Source organism: Cryptomeria japonica, chromosome 11 (assembly GCF_030272615.1).
Source record: "Cryptomeria japonica chromosome 11, Sugi_1.0, whole genome shotgun sequence".
In the NCBI taxonomy this organism is placed as follows: Eukaryota; Viridiplantae; Streptophyta; class Pinopsida; order Cupressales; family Cupressaceae; genus Cryptomeria; species Cryptomeria japonica.
Window position 1 is genome coordinate 365,857,580 of NC_081415.1, and position 21,100 is coordinate 365,878,679.

The 21,100-nt window shown below is 36.6% G+C and overlaps 1 protein-coding gene across 2 annotated transcripts in view; it reads right to left on the reverse strand.

The window, feature by feature from the left end:
* LOC131049232 (gamma-glutamylcyclotransferase 2-3) overlaps positions 1 to 21,100 on the reverse strand; it is a 162,970-nt gene that overhangs the window by 114,603 nt on the left and 27,267 nt on the right. For both annotated transcript variants that reach the window (XM_057983276.2, XM_057983277.2), the window contains exon 2: positions 5,895 to 5,948. In XM_057983276.2, the coding sequence (XP_057839259.2) occupies positions 5,895 to 5,948 (54 nt within the window). The remainder of the gene's footprint in view (positions 1 to 5,894; positions 5,949 to 21,100) is intronic.

Sequence of the window (21,100 nt, forward strand, 5' to 3'; positions counted from 1 at the left end):
AAATTCCACCTTTGGTGGGTGATCCACCTTTAGTGGAATTATCTATTATTTCTCCTACCTACCCTTGCATCTCATTGAGCCACATGTAATGATTGTGTGCTCTCATTTCCCTATAGCCTTGTCTTTATAAGCAGGCTCATGTACATTGTATTTAGTTGGGTACTTTGCATCTTGATAAGAATACAGTTTGTTCTTGTCTATTTTGTTCTCTCTTGCTTTTGCGCTATTCATTGGCCTCTAGATCTAGAGTTGTGTTGATGTGTCTTTTGTACATGACCAAACACAGAATAAAATAGCTAAAGGTACCTTATCCTCTCTTGAATAAAGCTTCCTCGAATGCTAAAGATCTCGCAGAAGGATCAATCGGAGTAGCTCCAAGGTTCTGATTGTAGGTTCTCTACATGTGGATAAGCTCTTGTGGTATGATGTGATTTTGCTGGAATCACAAGGGGACTTACATTCGATGACCTGAGCGTCTGATTTGCTTTGGATATCACTCGAACGTGGGTCTTTACTGATCCTTGATTTTTTTAAAAGGGAAAAAGATAAGGGTTGGAGAAGGATCTAATTCTAACACTAAGAATGTAGGAGCGATGGATGACCTTTGATGAAACTTTAACTAAGTCTTGCTTTGACATGCTAGGATCATCTCCACAAGGTTAGTGCGATCTTCTAAGGATAGCTTTATGATGTTCAAATCACCACTACAAGCATAGACACCGTCAGGTTGATGCATATCAATCAAGAAGTGATAATTGAAGTTAAGCTTAAGCATGAATGATTCTAGTTGACTACGCAAGGCAAGTTTGCAATCAACAAACCGCTAGTAGTATGGATATACAAATTCACCATTGATCATACAAATTTCTTCCATTCATCTAATAACATGAAATTAAATTTGAGAAGTATAGAGACCATGCAAATTGTTGAATCAACACATAGAATTCACCATTTCTCCAATGAAGTTTACATGTCTTTTGCAACAATGTCTTGACAACAATCTTTGCCTTCTCTTTCTACTCTACCCTAAAAACTAATTGCTCTTGAACTACCACTACTGACTATTGACTATCTCTAACTATTCCCCGACTATTAACCCTTACAAATGAAGAGCCAGGGCTTTATATAAAGAGTCCTTTACAAATTGACGGCTCTGATTGACTTAGAATCAATGGCTAGGATTAAAGGATAGAAACCCTAATTAGGGTTTGTTACAACAAACTTCCTTAGCCAATGAGGAAATTACATTCCAGGAGTGAGGACCAATAGGAAGCAAGGGTAGGTACACCGGAGTTGTGTCGTCCCCGATGAGTCAGTTACATTGAATCTGGACATGCTGAGGTGGACCAATCTGACTGGAGGAGCAGTGACTGGGATGCCACCTTGCCTGACGTCTGTGTCTTGGTTGATCCTCCTTTGTCTTTGACGTGATGAATGATGTACCTCCTTGACTCCCATGTGCTTGATGAGGCTTCCTTACTGTCAAGTCTTCTTTCTCCGGCAGCATACCTCGCCCTAAAGTGTTGGTAACATCATTTTTCTCCGTCATCATGTGGTTTCTTCATGTGGTAGAATGAGGTCTTGAAGCTAGCTTGCAACTCCTCAAACACTTGAAGTCTTCCAATGCTTCAAAACACCTTGAGTCCTCCTTTATGCATCTGGAACGTCCTTGATGGTGATGGGCTTAGAATAGGTCGTCCTTGTCCTGGCCTGATTTTCTTCCACCTACAAAACAAAACAAAAGATGATTAAGTACACATGATATATTTATCTCACATAGCATTTTCTACCTTAAATCATCAACAAAAAGGCGTTAGAATGAAATTCGCTCAAGATCCTCCCCAGGGACAGGACCTATAGAGAATTTTCCTCTGGACCTAGGCCAAGGACAGGACCTATTTAGAATTTCGCTCTGGATCCTTTGGAAGGGTTAGGAGCGAAATCCATGTTTTAGCTCAAAATCTTCATTTTTGGTGGCCACAATCCATTCAAGGGCATGCCTAGGGGTATTTCCAAGCTCATTTCACCTTGATCAAGGTTTGTCTTGACACAAAAAATGGAAGAAAGAGGTATTTTGGGAATTTCGCTCTGGACCCTTTGGAAGGGTCAAGAGCGAAATTCTTGTTTTGAGCTCATTTCTTCAATTTTTCAACCCCAATCCACCTCAAAAGGCAAGGACACATCACTCCACTCCCATCCACGCCATAAAAACTAAGGATTTGACCTTCTCCAAGGAAAAATAGGTGTTCTTCAAGAATTTCGCTCTGGACCCTTTGGAAGGGTCAGGAGTGAAATTCTAGTTTTAGCTCAATTCCTTCACATTTGGTGATCACAAACAACTCAAAGCCATGCTTAAGGACATCTTCAATCTTGATCCACACTTGGCTTGACACAAAATTGAGAGAAGAAGGTAGATTTTGGGAATTTCGCTCTAGACCCTTTGGAAGGGTCAGGAGCGAAATTCTAGTTTTAGACTAAAATCCTTCACTTCTTCACATTCCATCACTTCAAAAGGCAAAGACATGTTAATCTACTTCCAAATACGCCCAAGGAACAAGGTTGGTAGTCTAAGCAAGGAAGCAAATGAGGCTTATGAAGAATTTCTCTTTGGACCCTTTGGAAGGGTCAGGAGCAAAATTCACAATCTTGGTTGATTTCACACCTCTTTCATCCAATCCATCTTAAAACTTGATCAAACTCACCCTCCTCTCACCACATTCAAGTGAATTTTCCACCTACTTAGTTCAAAACAAGGTCTTTCCAATGTCCTAGGCAAGATATAGGGTCAAATGAGAATTTCGCTCTAGACCCTTTGGAAGGGTCAGGAGCGAAATTCTCATTTGGAGCTAATTTCTCACTTATTTTCTCCTTTTCATGCCTTGGACATACTTTGTTAGGCCTCCTTCAATCATCATCAAGTGAATTTGCTCATCAAATTGGCATTTAGTTCAAGATTGTGAAAAAAATAGGGTCATACAAGAATTTCGCTCTGGACCTTTTAGAAGGGTCAAGAGCGAAATTCACTTTTAGGCTCAAATCTTGACTTCATCTCTCACATTTCTTCATCCAAACAAGTGAATTGCCTTCAATGATTCCTGGGAATGAGCTAGTTCCTAGTTTGGGTCAAGGTGGAAAGTCTTATAGAGGAACTCGCTTTGGACCCTCTGGAAGGGTCAGGAGCGAAATTGAAATTCGCTTTGGACCCTTTGGAAGGGTCAGAAGCGAAATTTGACATTTTAACCTCTCCATCAGGATTCATATATGGAATATAACATTTAAGTATAAGTGACATCTTATACTTTAAGTTATATTCCATTTATATTGTCAGGATGTTTGAGAGTGGTTTCGGACCTCCAAGAGTTATAATGCAAAATCTAGTTTTTGGAGGATTCTTCAATTTTCCAGACAGTCAAATTTCAGGATCAGGATGACATTCCAAACAGCCAAATTTCAGGACATTTGAGGATCAGGATGACATTCCAAACTTCTCAAGGCGATTTCGCTCTGCCCTTGATGCATTTCCTTCCCTATCTTTGCCAATTCTCTCAACCACTCACTGACTTAGGTCAAATTTTAGGTCCCTTATGAAATTTCGCTCTGGACCCTTTGGAAGGGTCAGGAGCGAAATTCAAGTTTTGCTCAAATTCCTTGACCTTTTCATCAAATCATCATGTCTACATTTGTCCAAGGCGTCTCCAAAGGACAGATGAGTCAACTATTCATCAATCAATGCTCAAGACTTCATCACTCACCAATTTGACCTAACTCAGACCTTCAAAGATGATATTCACTCACCAAGCTTCATTGACCTCCTCAAACTCAAACAAGATACAATTAGCAATAAGAGAAAAACTTTGTCCTAAGGAAGACTTTCAAAGATGATCCTAACCCGGAGCATCCACTGACTCACCTTGGCTCAAGCAGAGCCTGCCATCTAAGTGATCTCCCTGGCAACACTCAGCATGCAAAGGCTAATAGACAAAACCCTAAAAGACCTAGAATTTGCAATGGGGCGATGTGTGAATACGTCACAACAGGTTGCTATAGGCAAATTCTTACAGAAGACATGCAGTCAATGCTATTAACAAAAGACACAAAGGAAGCAAAATTGAGATTCTTTATATAGATAAGGTACCGTGAAAAAATCCCTTGATCCTATAATGGAAGCTTCATAGGCCATATAGCTTTTATGCCTAGGCTTGGACCTAAACATTCACTCTTATATCTAATATCAACAATGCTGGAAATCTCTAACACAGTCATTTGTATTTCATATTTCATTGCAGCTACAAAGGCTATTCATTTAATGAAGCTAAGAAAATATTATAGTAATGAATATGGAGCATTAATTTTGGTCTTATCTAGAGCGAAGAAAGGAGTTCTAATTGATAAGCTTTACAAACTCTCATGCACCAGGTTCTGCTGATAAAAAGTCAACAACCAGATTTCATTCAGCCTGGGTACGGGTGGTCTTTTTGGGCATGGTACAAAACAAAAACCTACTATAGAACTCTCTTCTAACAAAGTTAATAGAAGCCAGCACTAAGTACAGCCCATTAAGATGTATGGTTAAAGGGATACTGTTTTGCAGATATAATTGGACTAAGCAGCCAGGAACCTCATGCTTTTTCCTTAAATAAAGCATGTGGATGCTCATTATAACTAATACAAAAGAAGATAGATAGCAGTCAGATGGAACTGCAATATCTTCCAACATACAGACCGGTTGCATTCTCCCCAAAACACTTCATCCAAAAATGTACATAGAACTTAGTGGTTAGCTTAAAGTTATCTCCAATATGATCACAAAAAGAGGGCATATTAATACACATTAAAAACTATATCGCAGTTGCATATAGTATATGCTAATGCTTGGCATTGAAAGTCAGGTAGTCATTAATGTGTAATGAGATAGTAATCACATTTAATTGTTTCAAGATAGTTATGGGGAACTTACTGTGTCTCTTTTTGAAATGCTAATATGATTTCATTGTAGATTATTAAATATGCAGTATTTGAAGTTTTCTGTTTCTCAAAACCACCAATTCTCATAAAAAGGAAAGAGAAAATTACCACCTTCCCTGCAGCCCCTATGAAGAATAAGATCCAATCTGTGAGTAATATTTATGTAGCATGACATAAAACCAAATAAAGTGCACCCGTTTTGCTGCTGCTTGGAGAGATGTATGTACTTAATTCCATAACTATAGGACTATGCAATGCTGTTTCCTTGTTTTTCACTGAAAGATTACATTCTTTTGGTTTTCAAGAAACAAAATGCAGCAGACAAAAAAATGGCAAAGGAAATACAATCAAACGATTAAAAAACCAAAAAAGTATGAGGAGGAATATTCATCCATCAAAAATGTTTTAGAACCACTTACATTGAATCAATCATCACAAATTTGTCATTGTACTCCTGAATGTTTTGAAATGAGTACACACAAAAAGATAATCAATGCAACCTTATATTTCCCATTGACGTTATTATAGCAAGAATTTGAATGACCTAAATAGTAATTCTAACAATACAAGGGAAACTATTTGCTTTGTTTTCAAATTCCTATTTGTGGTCCCCATTGTAGTTAGTTCATAGCTTTTACTGTCCATGGAAGCTCAAGAAAAATGAGAAATATCATTTGATGTTCAATAACTATAATACAGTAAAACTTTCCTTCCAGGCTCATACAATCAATGGCTTCCAAGATGTGTGACATAGGATCGCCTTCGAGCTAAGTGTTGTTAGTTAAATAATATGTTGACATATAATAGAGAACGTGTATTTACACAAGACAGGTGCATACAAAACATTCTATATGGAGCAAGAAACAGGTCCAGCATCCTCCAATGGATGGAAAATACGCATAGCAGAAAAAGGAAAAAATTTCTCTTACAGAAAATGCAATCTGTTCAGCCTGATGTCCAGAAACCTTGTAAGCAACTCCCCACTAGAATAGAAAACAAAAACAAAAATTAGATAACTAAAATATAATAATGTATAATTTCATGTTAGAAAAAATGTAAATGAAATATTAACAAATTCAAAAAATACCATAATAATAAAGTAAAGGAAGAAAACTGTTCAGTTCAACATCAAACCCACATAGGTATAGAATTTTGATTTCCTTAAGTTTTCTGAAGCAGTGAACTCAATAGATTTAACCAGTTTAGGAAGTATAAAAAACATCCCCCCAAAGTGGTACTTTTATGATTTTGATCCTTGGAAAACAATACTTGTAAAGGGTTTTGTGCTCAATTTTATATGGAGAATGTTTTGGGAGAAAGAACTTAAGTTTTCAATACACCGATAAAATTTATTTGAATATTCAAGTTGGTCTATGTCACAAGAAACAACAAAAAATCATTTGTTAATCATTCCATGAAATCTAAGCAATATATATGCTGCACATATCTGATAAAACACATTCAAGGTGTTCTGATTCCCTTATGATAAGAATGCATGATACTTCTTAATTCATAAGAATGTTAAAAAAAAAAATTATTTTGTAATGTTGATCTTGTGTGTACTAATATATTATTATTAAGCTAGGTGTCGTAATTATAAATTCAATAGGAAGGAGCTTCAAGAAAAACTAGATTACAAGATGTTTTTATCAGCATTTCAGTCACACATTGTGGCCCACCGAAAATGAATGATTAGAATTACAATTGGAGTTCCAGTTAACTCTGTTACACATCAAAACATAATGGGCACTTCCAATATTATTACAAATAAATGCTATAAGGCAATCTCCTGGCAAAATATTTAATACTACAGCAAAATTTATTATATAATAGCAAACATAATATATTTCTAGAATACGGATCACTAATGTCCCTATGCTTATTAACATCAGCTTTCCAAGGACCTATTAGCTCAAAACATTCATGCCAATTTAAATTATTTGAATGCTTTCCAATTTCTGGTGTTCCCTTGATTTCCTTTCCAATAAAATAGTCTTCTTTCACCAGTACCTCTATATCTTCCATAGAAATCACATGTGTCATGTTTTGAGAATGTCTTGCTACTGCTGAACTTTCTACACAACCATAACTAATGTCTGCAGAGAGTTCCTTCACCCTTTTATAAATCATCCTCCTTATCACTCCTATGTATCGAAGCCCACACAAACATTCATTTGATCCAATGGGTCTATATGACTTTTAAATATTCCAGATGTGCATTTGAGCTAAAAATATGAGTTTAATGTTTCTTCTCAAAATTCTTGCCATCTCATTGGAAATTCCTTCACTGCAAGAGAAAAGCCCTATAAACACCATTAGCATCAACTGATCTGGCCATTAGAAAATCTCCTTCAATAAAATATTGCAAAAAGTGATATTTCCAAATAGGAATTTTGGACATTAAAAGAGTTCAAGGAAAACGAAGATCTAGTTAACATGAAGGTGGACAATAGAAATGCAACTACGGTGATGGATAAGGTATATTGCCTAGCAAAATGGAACACCACCCCACATATTTGAGGGAGCTAGGAATTCGGAATAAAATTCTCTTGTCAAGGTGATTAGAAAGCTCAGAAAAGCTATTATGAACTCATCCTTGAATGCAGACATGAAAGAAAAGCTTTTGCCAAGCAAAGAATTCTCTCCAAGGTTTAATGTGAGTCTAAAGATTCACGATGAGGGTGCTCCATTTAGACCAATTGTAGATTACCAAGTTCTCTCTGACCTATCATCTAGTAGTGTAGCAAGCATAAAAAAGTAAAACTGAAGCAGCTCTTTGGAAGAGAATTTTCATTTGCAAAAAAAAACATCAGTTTGCAGAATCTGTAATAGATAAGAGGATGGGAGACAATAATAGCTTGATTAGATTTGATGGGGCCTCTTTATTCAAAAGGATTACTAAATAAAGGCATTATTGATCATAATGGATACTATAGATGAGTACATAGAAAAGTTTACATTATCGTGCTTCTATGGACAAACAAAAGGAGTTGTCTTTGGTTAGCATTTATCACCAATGGTGAGCAACTTGTTTATGAAGAGATCTGAAGAACAATCTCTAAACACATTTCAGCTGAAGAAAAAATGGTGGGAGAGATATGTTGAAGATACGAAAGTGATATTGTAACATAGTAAATATAGCCTTGAGGAATTCCATGTTCACATCCATGACTTATTTGACAGCATTAAATTCACTAGGGAGTTTGAGAAAGATAGTCCACTGTCAACTTTATATGTCCCAATCACAAGAAAAGGGCTCACTACCTAGAGAAGAATTAAAAAAGCATTACACACACACACACCTCTCAAAAGTCAAGGATCATAAAAACAATTGATAAGGATTGCAAACATAGATCACATAGAAGATCTTCAATATTTGACAAAATTCTTCATGAAAAATGACTACACAAGGACATAATTAGCGAGGACTTGAAGACCTTTGAGATGAAAAAGCCTAACCAAAATTTCATTTGACTCTAATGGTGTCTCCAAGGATTTTCTTCCCTATGATGAACTTCCCTCAAGTTGGCAAGAATATTCATAAGACAAACCTCAAGCCAATTACTTTACCTCAGATGAAAATTGGAAACATGCTCAAGAAAAAGACCCATTAGATCCAAACCAATGTAACGAGTCTATTGGTAGTGCTCTAATTTGTCACTTTTGTGGCAAATGCAAAAATCCTCTCTTCAAATTCACAAGGGGAGCTCCATAATTTAATTTACTCTAAAATCAAAATAGACTAAAATAAGCCTACTATTACGAACAATATATCATTTTTTTTGGAGTTTTGCATAAAGATAAAATAAAAGCAAACTTGACCTGTCTATTTTGACCTCAAAGATTAAAGCACAAGACTTTGAATAACTTTTATATCACCAGTGAATTTTCAAAATTTATCGCAGCTAGAATGTAAACAATAAAACTATCCAAAGATTAAAGCAGAGATCCTTTGGAATCATATCAACAATTTGAAAGAAAACATGACATGGAATAGCAACAATATGAAGAACAAAGATAAAGTTATTCAATTTTTACTTAGACATTCAAAGCTGCTTCATAAGAAGGAACACAGTTACACAAATTTAACATAAATCTTCCTTATTGATTGACTTCTTTTAACAATTACAACATGCAGTTTTTTAAATTTGAATAGAAATATTGGAAATATAAGAAAGTTTCAGTTTCTCATTTTCTGCACATAAACACAAACAATTAGATCTAACTTCAAACTTGAATGACAATTTCTGTAGCATAAGTCTGGCATCAAGTTTCATTGCAATTTATATATAAATGACACACATATCTATAGCCTTTAGCTGCATCTTCTTTAAGTTTCAAAAATAATAAAATAAGTACTTTCAATACAATTATATCCTCATCATCTGAAAATAATATAATGCTACATTCTTTCCCTTCAGTTTCTCACCTTGAGTGTCCATCTGAATCAAGGGCTCTGATCCCTAAATTTTGTCTTTAGTTTACTTTAACTGATCATCATCACCTCTGAAAAATAATAAAATATTGATATGCTTCATCTTGGGTGTCACTTTGAATGGAGGCTCAAATTTATCACTTAAACCCCTTTATTTCACTTTATTTTCTTTGTAATCTTCACTTGACTGCAGGTAATAACTCGGGCACCACTTTTCCTTTGTTTCTATTTTCATTTTGGCAATAAAAACATACTATTTTGGTGTCCAGAAGAACTTAGGCACCCAATTTTTTTAAAACTTGATGTTAACTCTATAAAATATTCTACTATAATTCTCATTGGAGATTTTTTTCTGTGGACAACAGTTTTAAGTTACTTTGATTTTGCCACTCATCAAGGATTTTCCCCAATGGACATTAAATTGGTGAATTTGACCACTTAACACCAAATTGGCGCTCATCAAGGAATTCCTCAATGGACACCAAATCAGGAATTCCATGCCTTGAATACCAAAAACAAAGGTTGGTTCTCATCAAGATTTTTCCCTAATGGATGCCCAAATTGAAGATTTTAAAATGTGATGCCAAAAATGAACAAGGCATGGGCACTTGAAGTGCTTTTTAATAAGTTTTTGAATGATTTCGAACAAACTTTTTTATCTTTCATTATAATTGCTCCATTTACCCATACTTGAACATTGTGCCATATACCTCTAACTTCAACAAGTTTTCCATCATTTTACTACCTCTTGAAACCATTTTTACTCAATAATACTCAAATATTGATGACCTTCTGCCATTTCCATGTACCCCTTTTCACTAAAAAGCAATAAGAGCAACCTTTTTTAAATATCATAATGAACTCACTCAGATACCCAATGGAAACCCCCAGCTCAAATGAAATATTTTAATTTCAAACATTAGTCACTCTTTAACAAAACAAACTTATTAAATCACAAGGTATAATCGCCAAGGCAACCAAAAAACTCAATATGTCCAATATCTTACTCCAAACGACTCAATAATGAAGCAGAAACCAAGAATATCATCCACGATGCACCAACGAGATACATACAAAAGGACCAGTAAAGAATTTGATGATTAAATATTTTGCCCCAATACTCAACACCCAAATATTTCAATATTGGACTTTACACAATGTAATATTAATTTTTGGCATTGTTCCAATACGCAAATACACAACCCCATAAAATATATTTTATACTTTAAAAAATCAATTCCTCCGAAAAAATATTAGTTATCTACAAATTTGAGATTGAACTGCCAATTGTATCTCTAGCTTCCAAAGGTTTCCATAAAAATCCCTATTGTTGATGTGTTTCTTATGCACTATGCAACACAAAATAAATACTAAGTTTTCTATATCCGCTTTTGAAAACAGCCTTTGGTGTGACCATTTCACACATCGCCCCATCATAAATGGGGACCCCCTCTTTTGCATTTGGTCTTAGGTTTTGTTAGGTTAGTTTGTTCGGAGCGATCCTTTTTGAGTGATTGAGTTTGGAATTGATGCCACATCCAGCGATTTGAGGGTTAGCAATTCACATCCTTTGATAGGAATCATAGGAATCAAGTGTGAATCTCACTAAGACATGGTGATTGCTTGGATCCGATTTCCTTTGATTGCCTAGAAGAGCGACTTTGGGCATTTCCATCATTTCCTTTGATTGACTAGGACACCAAATTAAGATATTTCATTTCCTTTGAAGGTTTAGAGGTGTGATTTAACTATATTGGACAATTTCCTTGCTCAGGTACCTAAGGCATTTCCTTCCCTTGGCAATGGAAATCAGCGACCTAAGCCTTAGCAGACTTCCCTTGGCAATGGAAATCAGCAACTTTAGCTTCAACGTCCATCTTAGGCAATGACTGGAGCCGTCCTAGGCAATGACATTGTGCAAATTAAGGAATTTTTGTCTTAGGCAATGACAATCAGCGAGTTCAGGATTTAGGACCACCCTTGGTGTAGTACCCCTACTAGTTTGAACTCATTAGACTCATATTTTATTATTGGTTGTTTTTCAGTGGGTACATTACCATGACATATTATTCAGATTTTTATGACATTATGCTTTATTTGGAGATGAGATGTATAATTTATTTGCAGTATTTCAGTACTTGTGATTTATGGCATTTTATGTATTATTGCTATGTACTGACATTTTACTTTAATTATGCAATGTGGAATTATATGTTGTGTGTTTGCGAGTGTATTGGATGCAAGGGGACGATTTTCCTTCACTCATTTCGGTGAGACAGGGAACGTCGCGATTCTCCTTCATCGATGTGTATGCCGTGTTTTCTATATATATATATATATATATGCATGTGTGGTTCGGTGATGCAGGATATTGCAGGTACAAGTACCGGGTAGGTACGGGGTATCGTCTCCACCTGGCTTCACAGGTCTGAGCGTGCCTTATATTTTCCGATGGAAGTGGAGGAGATAGTAATTGACCCTATTTTACTTAGTTACACTCGTATGAGTGTCGTCAGTTAATCGTTTTGTCAGTTAGTTCGGTCTTCGTATTTTGTCATTTTATCTTTAATGGGTAATTGCTTGAGATTTGTTTAATTTGAGTGTTTTAGTGGAGTTAAATAATTAATTAACTAAGTTTATGAAATTATCTCATTATTGTATCGTTTATGCATTGAGATTATAGATTTAGTTAATTAAAGAAATTATTAAATTAAGCTGCATGGTATTAAAAATATATTTTTATTTTAAAAATAAATTAGATTAATTGTATTTATTATTTTCTAAAGTTATAATTAAATAAATGAATAAAAGGATTAATTAGAATTAAAATAATGTTTTAAATCTTTATTTAGAAAAAAAGAATTAATTGGAATTAAAGTATTGTTTTAATTCTTTATTTAGAAAATTAATTAAAATATTGTATTAATTCCTTATTTAGAAAATTAATTAATGTGCATGAGAAAAGTAATGAAGGAATAATGTTTTTTAAATATTGCATGTGATAAATTTAGAAAATAAAATAAAATAAATTACTATTATTCTAAATTTAGGTTTTTTGTGAAAAAGCTATTGAACCTAGAATTTTTGTTTAAATAGGGGTTAGGTCTTTATTTTAGAAACACAGACAGGAACACACAGGAACAGGGCAAGAATTTAGGTGAAGAAAGTTTATTGGAAGTTATTGAAGGGATTAGGGCTCTTCTATAGAATTCTTCCAGGAAAGCTTTACTAGGTTGGATGATTTCTTAGTTTTGTGTTTTATTAAAAATATTTCTATTTTTCTCTGTTTGATGTGTGTGTAAAATAATTGCCAAATTCAAAACCCTCTTCTGGTGAATTCGAGTTTTATTTGAAAATTCATCCCTGATGTGTATTTCTTGTTTGTGGAAAGAACGTAATTTTGTGAAAATTAGGAAAATTATTATAGAAAGTTTGCCGAGTTTTTATGGTGCATGGAAATTGCACAGTTTAGGAGAAAGGGTATTTACCTGAGAAATGGTTTTAATTACCTTAAGAAAATAAATTTAATCATACATTAAATTTATTTAGGTTAATTAAAATTTTTTTTAAAAATGAAGAAGGATTGAAATTTTGTTAAAATGGAATTATGGGAAAAATATTGTTTTTGTCATTATTGTTGTTAAAATTTTATTAAAATGAAATTATTAAAAAAAAAAATATTGATTAATTATTTTTCTGTTTAAAAATATATAAAAAAAATATATATATAAAATAATTATAAAAAAAAATATATAAATAAAAAAAAAAATGTATTACCTACGGTAGCATCCGCTATCGGCAGTAGTACACAGTGCTACCGGCGGTAGCAGCTACCTGCAGTAGTAGTGCTATCGGACGGTAGTACTAGCTACCGGCGGTAGCAGTGCTACCAGACAGTAGTACTAGCTACCAGCGGTAGCATGGGCTACCGTGACAGACCTTTTTGCAATGATTAAAGTGGTTTTTATAATTTTAATTAATTTTTAAACCTTGTCCACTGTTTTGGGTTTCGTACCCAGGGAATTAAATAAATTAGATATTATTATATGTATGTATATAAATAAATATATGTATATTCATATATGTGTTTATATATATATATATATATATATATATTTCTTTTGGTAGTTATTATAATATTTTAAATGTTATTTGAAATATTATTTAATTACAGTTTGGAATGTTAATTTAAATAAATATGTTGAAAATACTTTAGGAGAATTATTTGTATTTTTAAATCTTTTTGGACAAATGACAAAGTGAATGTTTTTGGTATTAAAAAGTTGTAAATTCTTGTTATCTGGAAATTTGTAAATTGCATATTATTTATGCTTTGGCTGTTTTTAAGGAAAGATTGTCTGTAATAGGATCTTGCGTATATTGTGTTCTCAGTCAAGTGTTATTTCATTGCAATTTTGGTTAAATTGTCATTGTGTCCTATGTTATTATTTCTCCTAGACCAGGTGTTGTTGTATAACCTATTTGATATGAGCCATTGTGTGTCTTTGTCCAAATGGTCATTCTTGGGTTGGTATTGTGTATCCATCACCTGTGTTTGTCAGGATTGTTTATGGTTGCCTGTTTCACCATAGAGTTCTCGTAGAGAGAAACATTTCTTGTTAGTGTCCTAAGAGAGAGAGTGGCTTTCGAGCGGGGGCCGTGCCCAAAGTGGATGACAGGATAACCCGTCGAAAGTTAGTTAAAAAGTGATAACTTAATAATTGATTAGGGGGTGGGTGGATTTAATATTAATTAAGATAAATGTGCCTAGTGCATAGATGAGTGCTTGTACAGGGCTCATGATGTTACGAGAAGGCCTGGAATGGCAAACTTACCACCTTGTCTTCACGAAAGGATTGGTAGGGTCCGCATGAGACTTAGTTGGAACCGGAGGCTCGGGAGAGGTTACCAGGAGAAACCCAAGTATGGGGGCCGAGACCTATGGAGGCTATACCATGGTAACCATCAAGCTATGCGATGACACTCTCTTCTTAGAGTCACTAGTGTTTTTGTGAGTTGTGTTACATGGATGGTTGCAGAGTCTTGTAGTCCTTTTGTACTTGTCTTACTTTGCTTGCTTGAGGGTTTCTACTATCTCCTAGCACGATGGGGTGGTTCCATTTCGGGATCACATGGTCGGGTGGTAGTGCCACTTCCCATCGGATGTTCTGGATTGTATCTTCAGGCGAGGAAAGGCTTCGCTGGTGTTTCTTGGTTCGTGGTTTATGTACCAGCTCTTGTTCGAGATCATTGTTCAGTTGAGACCTTGTGATCATTGTATCAGACCTTTATGTAACCTTGATATTGTATCTTTGTAACCAGTGGTATTATTGGAAGCCATGTAATTATGGATATTGTAATATTATTATGTCAGTGAAGTAAATGTTATTGTTTTGATCTTATATTTAAATGGTTTATGTAAATTGGATACATTGGAATACTTTTATTTCTTTATTATGAAATTTGGATGTATGTGTAGTTTTAAACTTAAGTATTCAATTTATCTAACTAAATGGATTAACTGTGGTGTTAATATAATCTATGAAATTAATCTTCATTGGTTACCCTTAGGAAAACTTATGATAGACTTCCGCTATGTTGATAAACGTACAATGATTATAGTTAGTACACTTAGTCTTTAACAAAAAAAAAAAAATTATTTCACCCTTTAGTTGCCTAGTTGTGTTGTTTTCCTTTAGGGTTCCTGGCGGGGCATTACACTTGGCAATGACAAGATACGTCCTAGGTAATGCTACCTCCAATGCTATCCCAAAGAGTGTGATTTGATGAATATGATTTGCAAAGGATATATTTTAATGTAGGGGCCACCGCGATTGGACCCCACCACAATGCATGATAGATGTTTTATTCAAATTTTGAATTAAGGTTTCAAGTCGGCTATGAATTAATTTGCAAAACATTTAATGATGGTTACAAAGTCGGCTTTGTGAAAGGGTACGATTCTCCTCCCAAGCAACTATAAAGTGTGTTTGATCATTTCATTTGATCAAACACAAAATCAATATTGCATTTATCAAGCTTCAGTAATTCCAATCAGATCTATTAGAAGGCGAAAATGAAATCATTGAAGGAGGCAAAGTTGATCATTATCTATAGTGAATTGAGCCTTTACACAGCGAATGTGTCCCCGAGGGCAGCGATTCTAATTTTGATCAGATATCGTCAAATTTGTCATTGCAGATTACAGCGAATTCCCTTATTGTAAAAAACGATTTTGACTTGGGAGCATAGCAAATTCACTAATCCAAACAGCGAATTGGAGAAGGATTATCGAATCTACATCCACAGTTTGACAAAATCTAGTAATTGATCAAGGGCACATTCATTTAGAAAGACAATTTTGTCAAAGGAGCAATTGAATTGATATAACCAGTTTGTTTTGAAACAATTTGCAGGTCTGAAATAGGTTGATTTGATCATTTTTACAGAAAATCAGACTTTGTTTAAGTGCTGGTTCAGCTTATTGCTTATCATTTTTTATGTGATCTTGATCATTGGATGTCTTGTCCATTACATTTTAATCATCTACGAGCATTTTCAAGGCATAGTTAATTAGCATAGATGATTATGTTCAAATAGAATCTACTTTTGCAAGCTAGGATTTTGACCAAGACACCTAGAGAATTAAGCAATATCGAAGATTTTGATGAAATATTTGCTCTAGGGCAGAGATTCTTAATCTAGGTGATTGAATTCTACAAGCAAGCATTAATATCATATCATAAGACTAACTTGAACAATTCTCACAAGTAGAACATGGCAGGAGTACGGCAGGCCCTCATCAAGGAGGACTCAAAGGGAGATATGATGGAGTCTAAGATTACATCATTTTGGGGCAATATAGGAGATGCCAACCTTGGCCAAATCAACATGAAGAAGTTTAAAGGGCCACTATACACCACCAAGCCTTCCGGATACTCCAAGATGATGATCAAGAGTGGTATAGTAAAAGCAGCAAGCTTCCCTCCAATTGTGTAGTGCAATGAGTTGATCATTGAGTGTGCTAAACACTATGATACAAGCAAGAGGATGATAGTGGCACCTGATGGTAGAGAGCTAGCCTACCTTTCTGAGGATGCTATTAGTGAAGCCTTCCGTATACCTAAATTCAACAATATGATCTACAAGAGCAAGGAAGCGACGCAAGTTGTCTATGATGATGACCCCAACAAATGACTCGGCATAATCAACAAAAATTGGCTATTAAGGAGAAAGCCTGGCGTTTCAAAGATACCCGCCAAGCTCCATAGGATTGACTTCAAAGAAGAACTTGATGATTTGATCACACTGCTCAACCAAGTTATGGGAGCTCATGCTTATCAGTTCGAGAACTGGATGTTCTAGATTATGGAGATTATATCGACTGGAAAGGAGAGAACCAACTGGGAAAGGATTATTAGCGATAACATTGATATACTACTCAAGAGACTTGTGCGAACTAGGACCTTCTACATGAGTTCATACATCATAAGTTCAATTGTCAGAGCTCATGAATATGCAAGATTAATCTATAGGGATCCAGTTGGTACAAGAGTTGGAAAATTGAGAGCATTGAGTCATACACACAGTTGCATAACCCTAGCAAGACACATTATAGAAGAGTCAAAGATGCCTTCACTATGCACATAACAAGGACTTTACAAGGTGGCATTCATTAAAGACTATCCCCACAGGCAAAAGAGCTAGTAGAGAAGTTCAGTGCTTGCTTTATCTAGTTTCCCAAGTTCACCTACATAAGAGTGCAAGGATGCTCTTACCTGCCTTACATGCTACCGACATATCCTACCAATAAGCTAGTATTGCTTGAGTTGGTGAAGCAATTGCTGGCATACAACAAAGTACAAAAGAATAAACACAAGTCAATGATTCCATTTCCCATCTCAGTTGGACAATCATTGGAAGTGTGCCCATCCTTGCAAGTGGGGGAGAAGGTGGATGAAGAATTGAAGTCTCTCCTAATTCCATACTTTTCCAGAGACAGCTTCGATCCCTGCGGCAACATCAAAAGATCAAGTGGAAGAAGACACAAGCATAAGTTACAATTAGAAGATCATTTCATGAATACTAAGGATGATCCTGATATAAGGAAGAGAATGTGTTCAAGGCTACCTATTTGTTGGCATTGTGTTGTCATTGATGTCAATCAATATGGGATGACTACTGGTATGAGAAATGTATGTGCAACACTATCATGGAGGAGTACAGGTTGAGATATCTTTGATATCACTTTGTGTTGCAAGACACCGGTAAGGTAAGGATGTAGGACACCGGTAAGGTAAGGAAGAGAATGCCATTCAGATGGATGACCACTGGTGTTACCGGTATACAAGTTAGTGCCTGACTTGTGTGGATCGGATGGATAGGCTACCGATACAGTGTATCACCAGTAAGGAAAGGATGTCAACTGGTAAGTGATGTGTTGACATGGAGAAGTTAGATCAACCAAGTGAGTGGTTGTCAACCGGCAAGATTGTGACCAGTGAACAAGCAGGATGGGCAAGGTGCTTGAGCTGTTGTTTGTGATGAAGAGGCGGAATGCTACCTAAATCACATCAACGCAAGAGAAGGATGAATAGGTCATCAGTATACTGTGAGGTTGTAGAACAGCAATACTCCCACCGGATGAAGATGCAGTCATCATGAGAAGAAATGACTGACAGTGAATGTGCTCACATCGAATCACATGTGCTTGTTTGAAGATGTGTTGCACAAACAGGGAAGCCACACGAGTGCACTGCAGGATGTAGATGACAAGGACTCACTCTCACCGGTAAGTGGAACTTATCTCCCATTATGCATAGTGTGCATCATAGTCATGTGAGATAAGGAAGATGAGGCAAAGGTGGGTGTTTTGAAGGCTCACACCAGATCTACCGGTGAATCAAAGGAATGCCTCAAGTGCATGAAATCAGGAATATGCACCGGACTGACTAAGAAGGCATGTTGAGATGCCGGTACAGATGAAGAGTGGTGAGTTTGTCACTTTGACAAACAGGTTGAGATATGGTTCGAGCTAATCAGGGAGAAGGCAAGGCTGAGCAGATGCAGACAGAGGAAAATGGCCTGATTGCAGATAGAGTTTGCTGAGGGTTGATGACATGGTGTCATCAAGAGGTTTTACCGGTATGAATGTTCACTAGTAATATGGACAAGGTGCAGATGAAGAAGATTCCCCATCTGATGAAGATGTGCATAAGGCAGGTTAGCAAGAGTGCTAACCGATTGAGTAGTCCATCGGAAGAGAAATAGAGTGCAAGGTTGATGACAGACCGGTTTGAGGGTTTAACCGGCAGGGTTAGTATACCGGTAGAAGAACTCGGTAATGGAGTTGGTCGGTGATTCAATCCATACCGACACAAAAAACCTAGCAGATGTGGATGTCAACGTGGATGCCACGTGGAGATGAAGCGGCAAGCATGCAGAGGTCGGTGGAGTGCCGTATAGAGATAGGTGTCTCTACTGTTTTTCATTTAATATGGATCCCATGATTTGTGGATCAAATCAGAAGAGTGCGGCTTGAGGAAGAATGAGCGACAGAGACAAATCAGGGAGTTGTTGGCGCTTGGATCTAAGCAAGAAGATCAGATTGTGAGAAGACCTCTAGAAGGAAACAGCAGAAACATTAATGGCGTTTTGACAGAGGCAGGTTGAGAGACGAGGTCGTGGTTGCTAAGATTAGAAGACGTGTATTGGAAGGCGCGTTAATGGCGGAGATGTACAGTTGGCTGTTTGGGAGATCAGATCGAACAAAATCTGATTGGATTTGGTTTGCCTCGAGGATGATGAGGAAACCCTAACCGCCTGAGATTTGAATTGGCTTTTGGCGGGAAAACCAGGCTATATATGTGCAAGCCAAAGATATTAACAGGGTTGTTGAATAGAAGAAGATTGTGCTGCTACGAAGTGATTAAGTGTTACTTCTGCATGTGAGAGCAAATCAGTCAAGTACTCAACGAGTATCTGAGAAGAGACTGAGTGTGAGGGAGAACCAGGTTGAAGTGTTCAACCGGTAGCAGTGCAGAACCGGTAGTGTCCATACCGGCAGAGCAGAAGTGAAGGAAGCTGCAGAGAAGGTAGACATAGAATCAACAGAGTATAGTACCGGTAAAGAGTAGAGCAGTGAGGAGGAGATCCAATAGAGAAGAACAGAAGAGAGGTGAACAGGTAGAGTTTACTGGCAAGCAAAGCAGTAGATGAAAGCAGCACAAGAGTGAGTCGATGCAGTAGAGAAGGTGTCTCATCGGCAGAGTGAGGTATATGAAATGGTTGCAAGATTCACTTGTAACAGAATGATTAATTTTGTATGTGAAGATATTTGAGATTACTGAGTTGTAGCTCAGTGTAGGGGTTGTAGCTCCTTTGGGTTGTAGCCCATTAACAAGTTAGGGGTTGGTGCTCCTTGGATTGGTGCCCTAAATCAGGGGTTGGTGCTCCTTGGGTTGGTGCCCTAAAACAAGGGTTGTAGCCCTAAACATTGTAACAGAGATTCATTGTGAGGCTGGATTGGAGCAGTAGACTTCAGCAGCATTGCTCACCGAGGTTTTTCCCATCTTGGGTTTTCCTCGTACATATTGGTGTTATGTGTTGTCCCTCTGAATGTGTTTGCATTTGAGTTGGTCTCCCCACTAACCGGTAAGTATGTTCTGAGTTAGATCTAATAACTGGTATGCTCACATAGGATAGTTAATGGGAAAAGTTTGAGAACAACTGATTCACCCCCCTCTCAGTGGTGCATTGTGTCTAACACTATTGGCATTGTTAGAGCCGCAAGATCCTCAATATTCGCGATCAAGCACAAGACAGTGGAAGGTGTCTCCTACCAGTATATGAGCAAGAGAAAGATAAAGAAGTGAAGGTCAAATGGATTGAGGTGGAGAGCACTGACTTGAGGAACTTAACGAAGCCAGTCTTATCATGTACAAGGTGATAGGTAGATGCTCAAACCCCTGTATTGAAGAGCCAAGGCACTCAGCTGACATTTGAATTGATGGGAGAGGTAGAATCTTCTGATGATGAGACAGAAAGTGAGAGTTAGAGTGGAAGTACCACCCAGTCAACTCATTCTAAAGGATCCAAGAGGAAAGAAATCAACAAAAAGGAGCCTCCAAAGAAGAAGCATAAGTCAAATTCAAGACATCTCCCTTCTACTAATACTTTCGTGCATGAAATGGAAATTAATCAAGCAGTTGTCCATGAAGATCACCCACCTAAAGAGAGCATTGATCATTGGATGAATGAGTGTGGAATCTACAATTCCGGATCACAAGACGGAAAAGGGAAAGCAACCATTGGGCCAAGATAAGGCAGTTCCACCTAAGCCAGTCATTGATAAGGCAGACAGTGATGCACATGTGAGCATTGAAGATGAAGATCAAGAAGTTACATGTCCACCCCGACAAGATCAGCAATTGAATGAAGTGTAAGTCAGAGAAGAGAGATCGGCTATCCTTGCATGGCTTAGGGAAAGATTGACAAAGTGATAATAGAAGAAGCGGATCCTATTGATCTAGGTAGCTACCTTGATAGAACTCAAGAGATTGAAAAGAAGAATGCAACCAGGATGTCAAAGATGACAAGAGATGGTGAAGTAGATAAGCCTAAAGACAAGATTATGGCAGAGGAGTATGACATGGAGACTATTGATTTAGGTCCCCCTACCACTGATCAAGCATTGGAAGA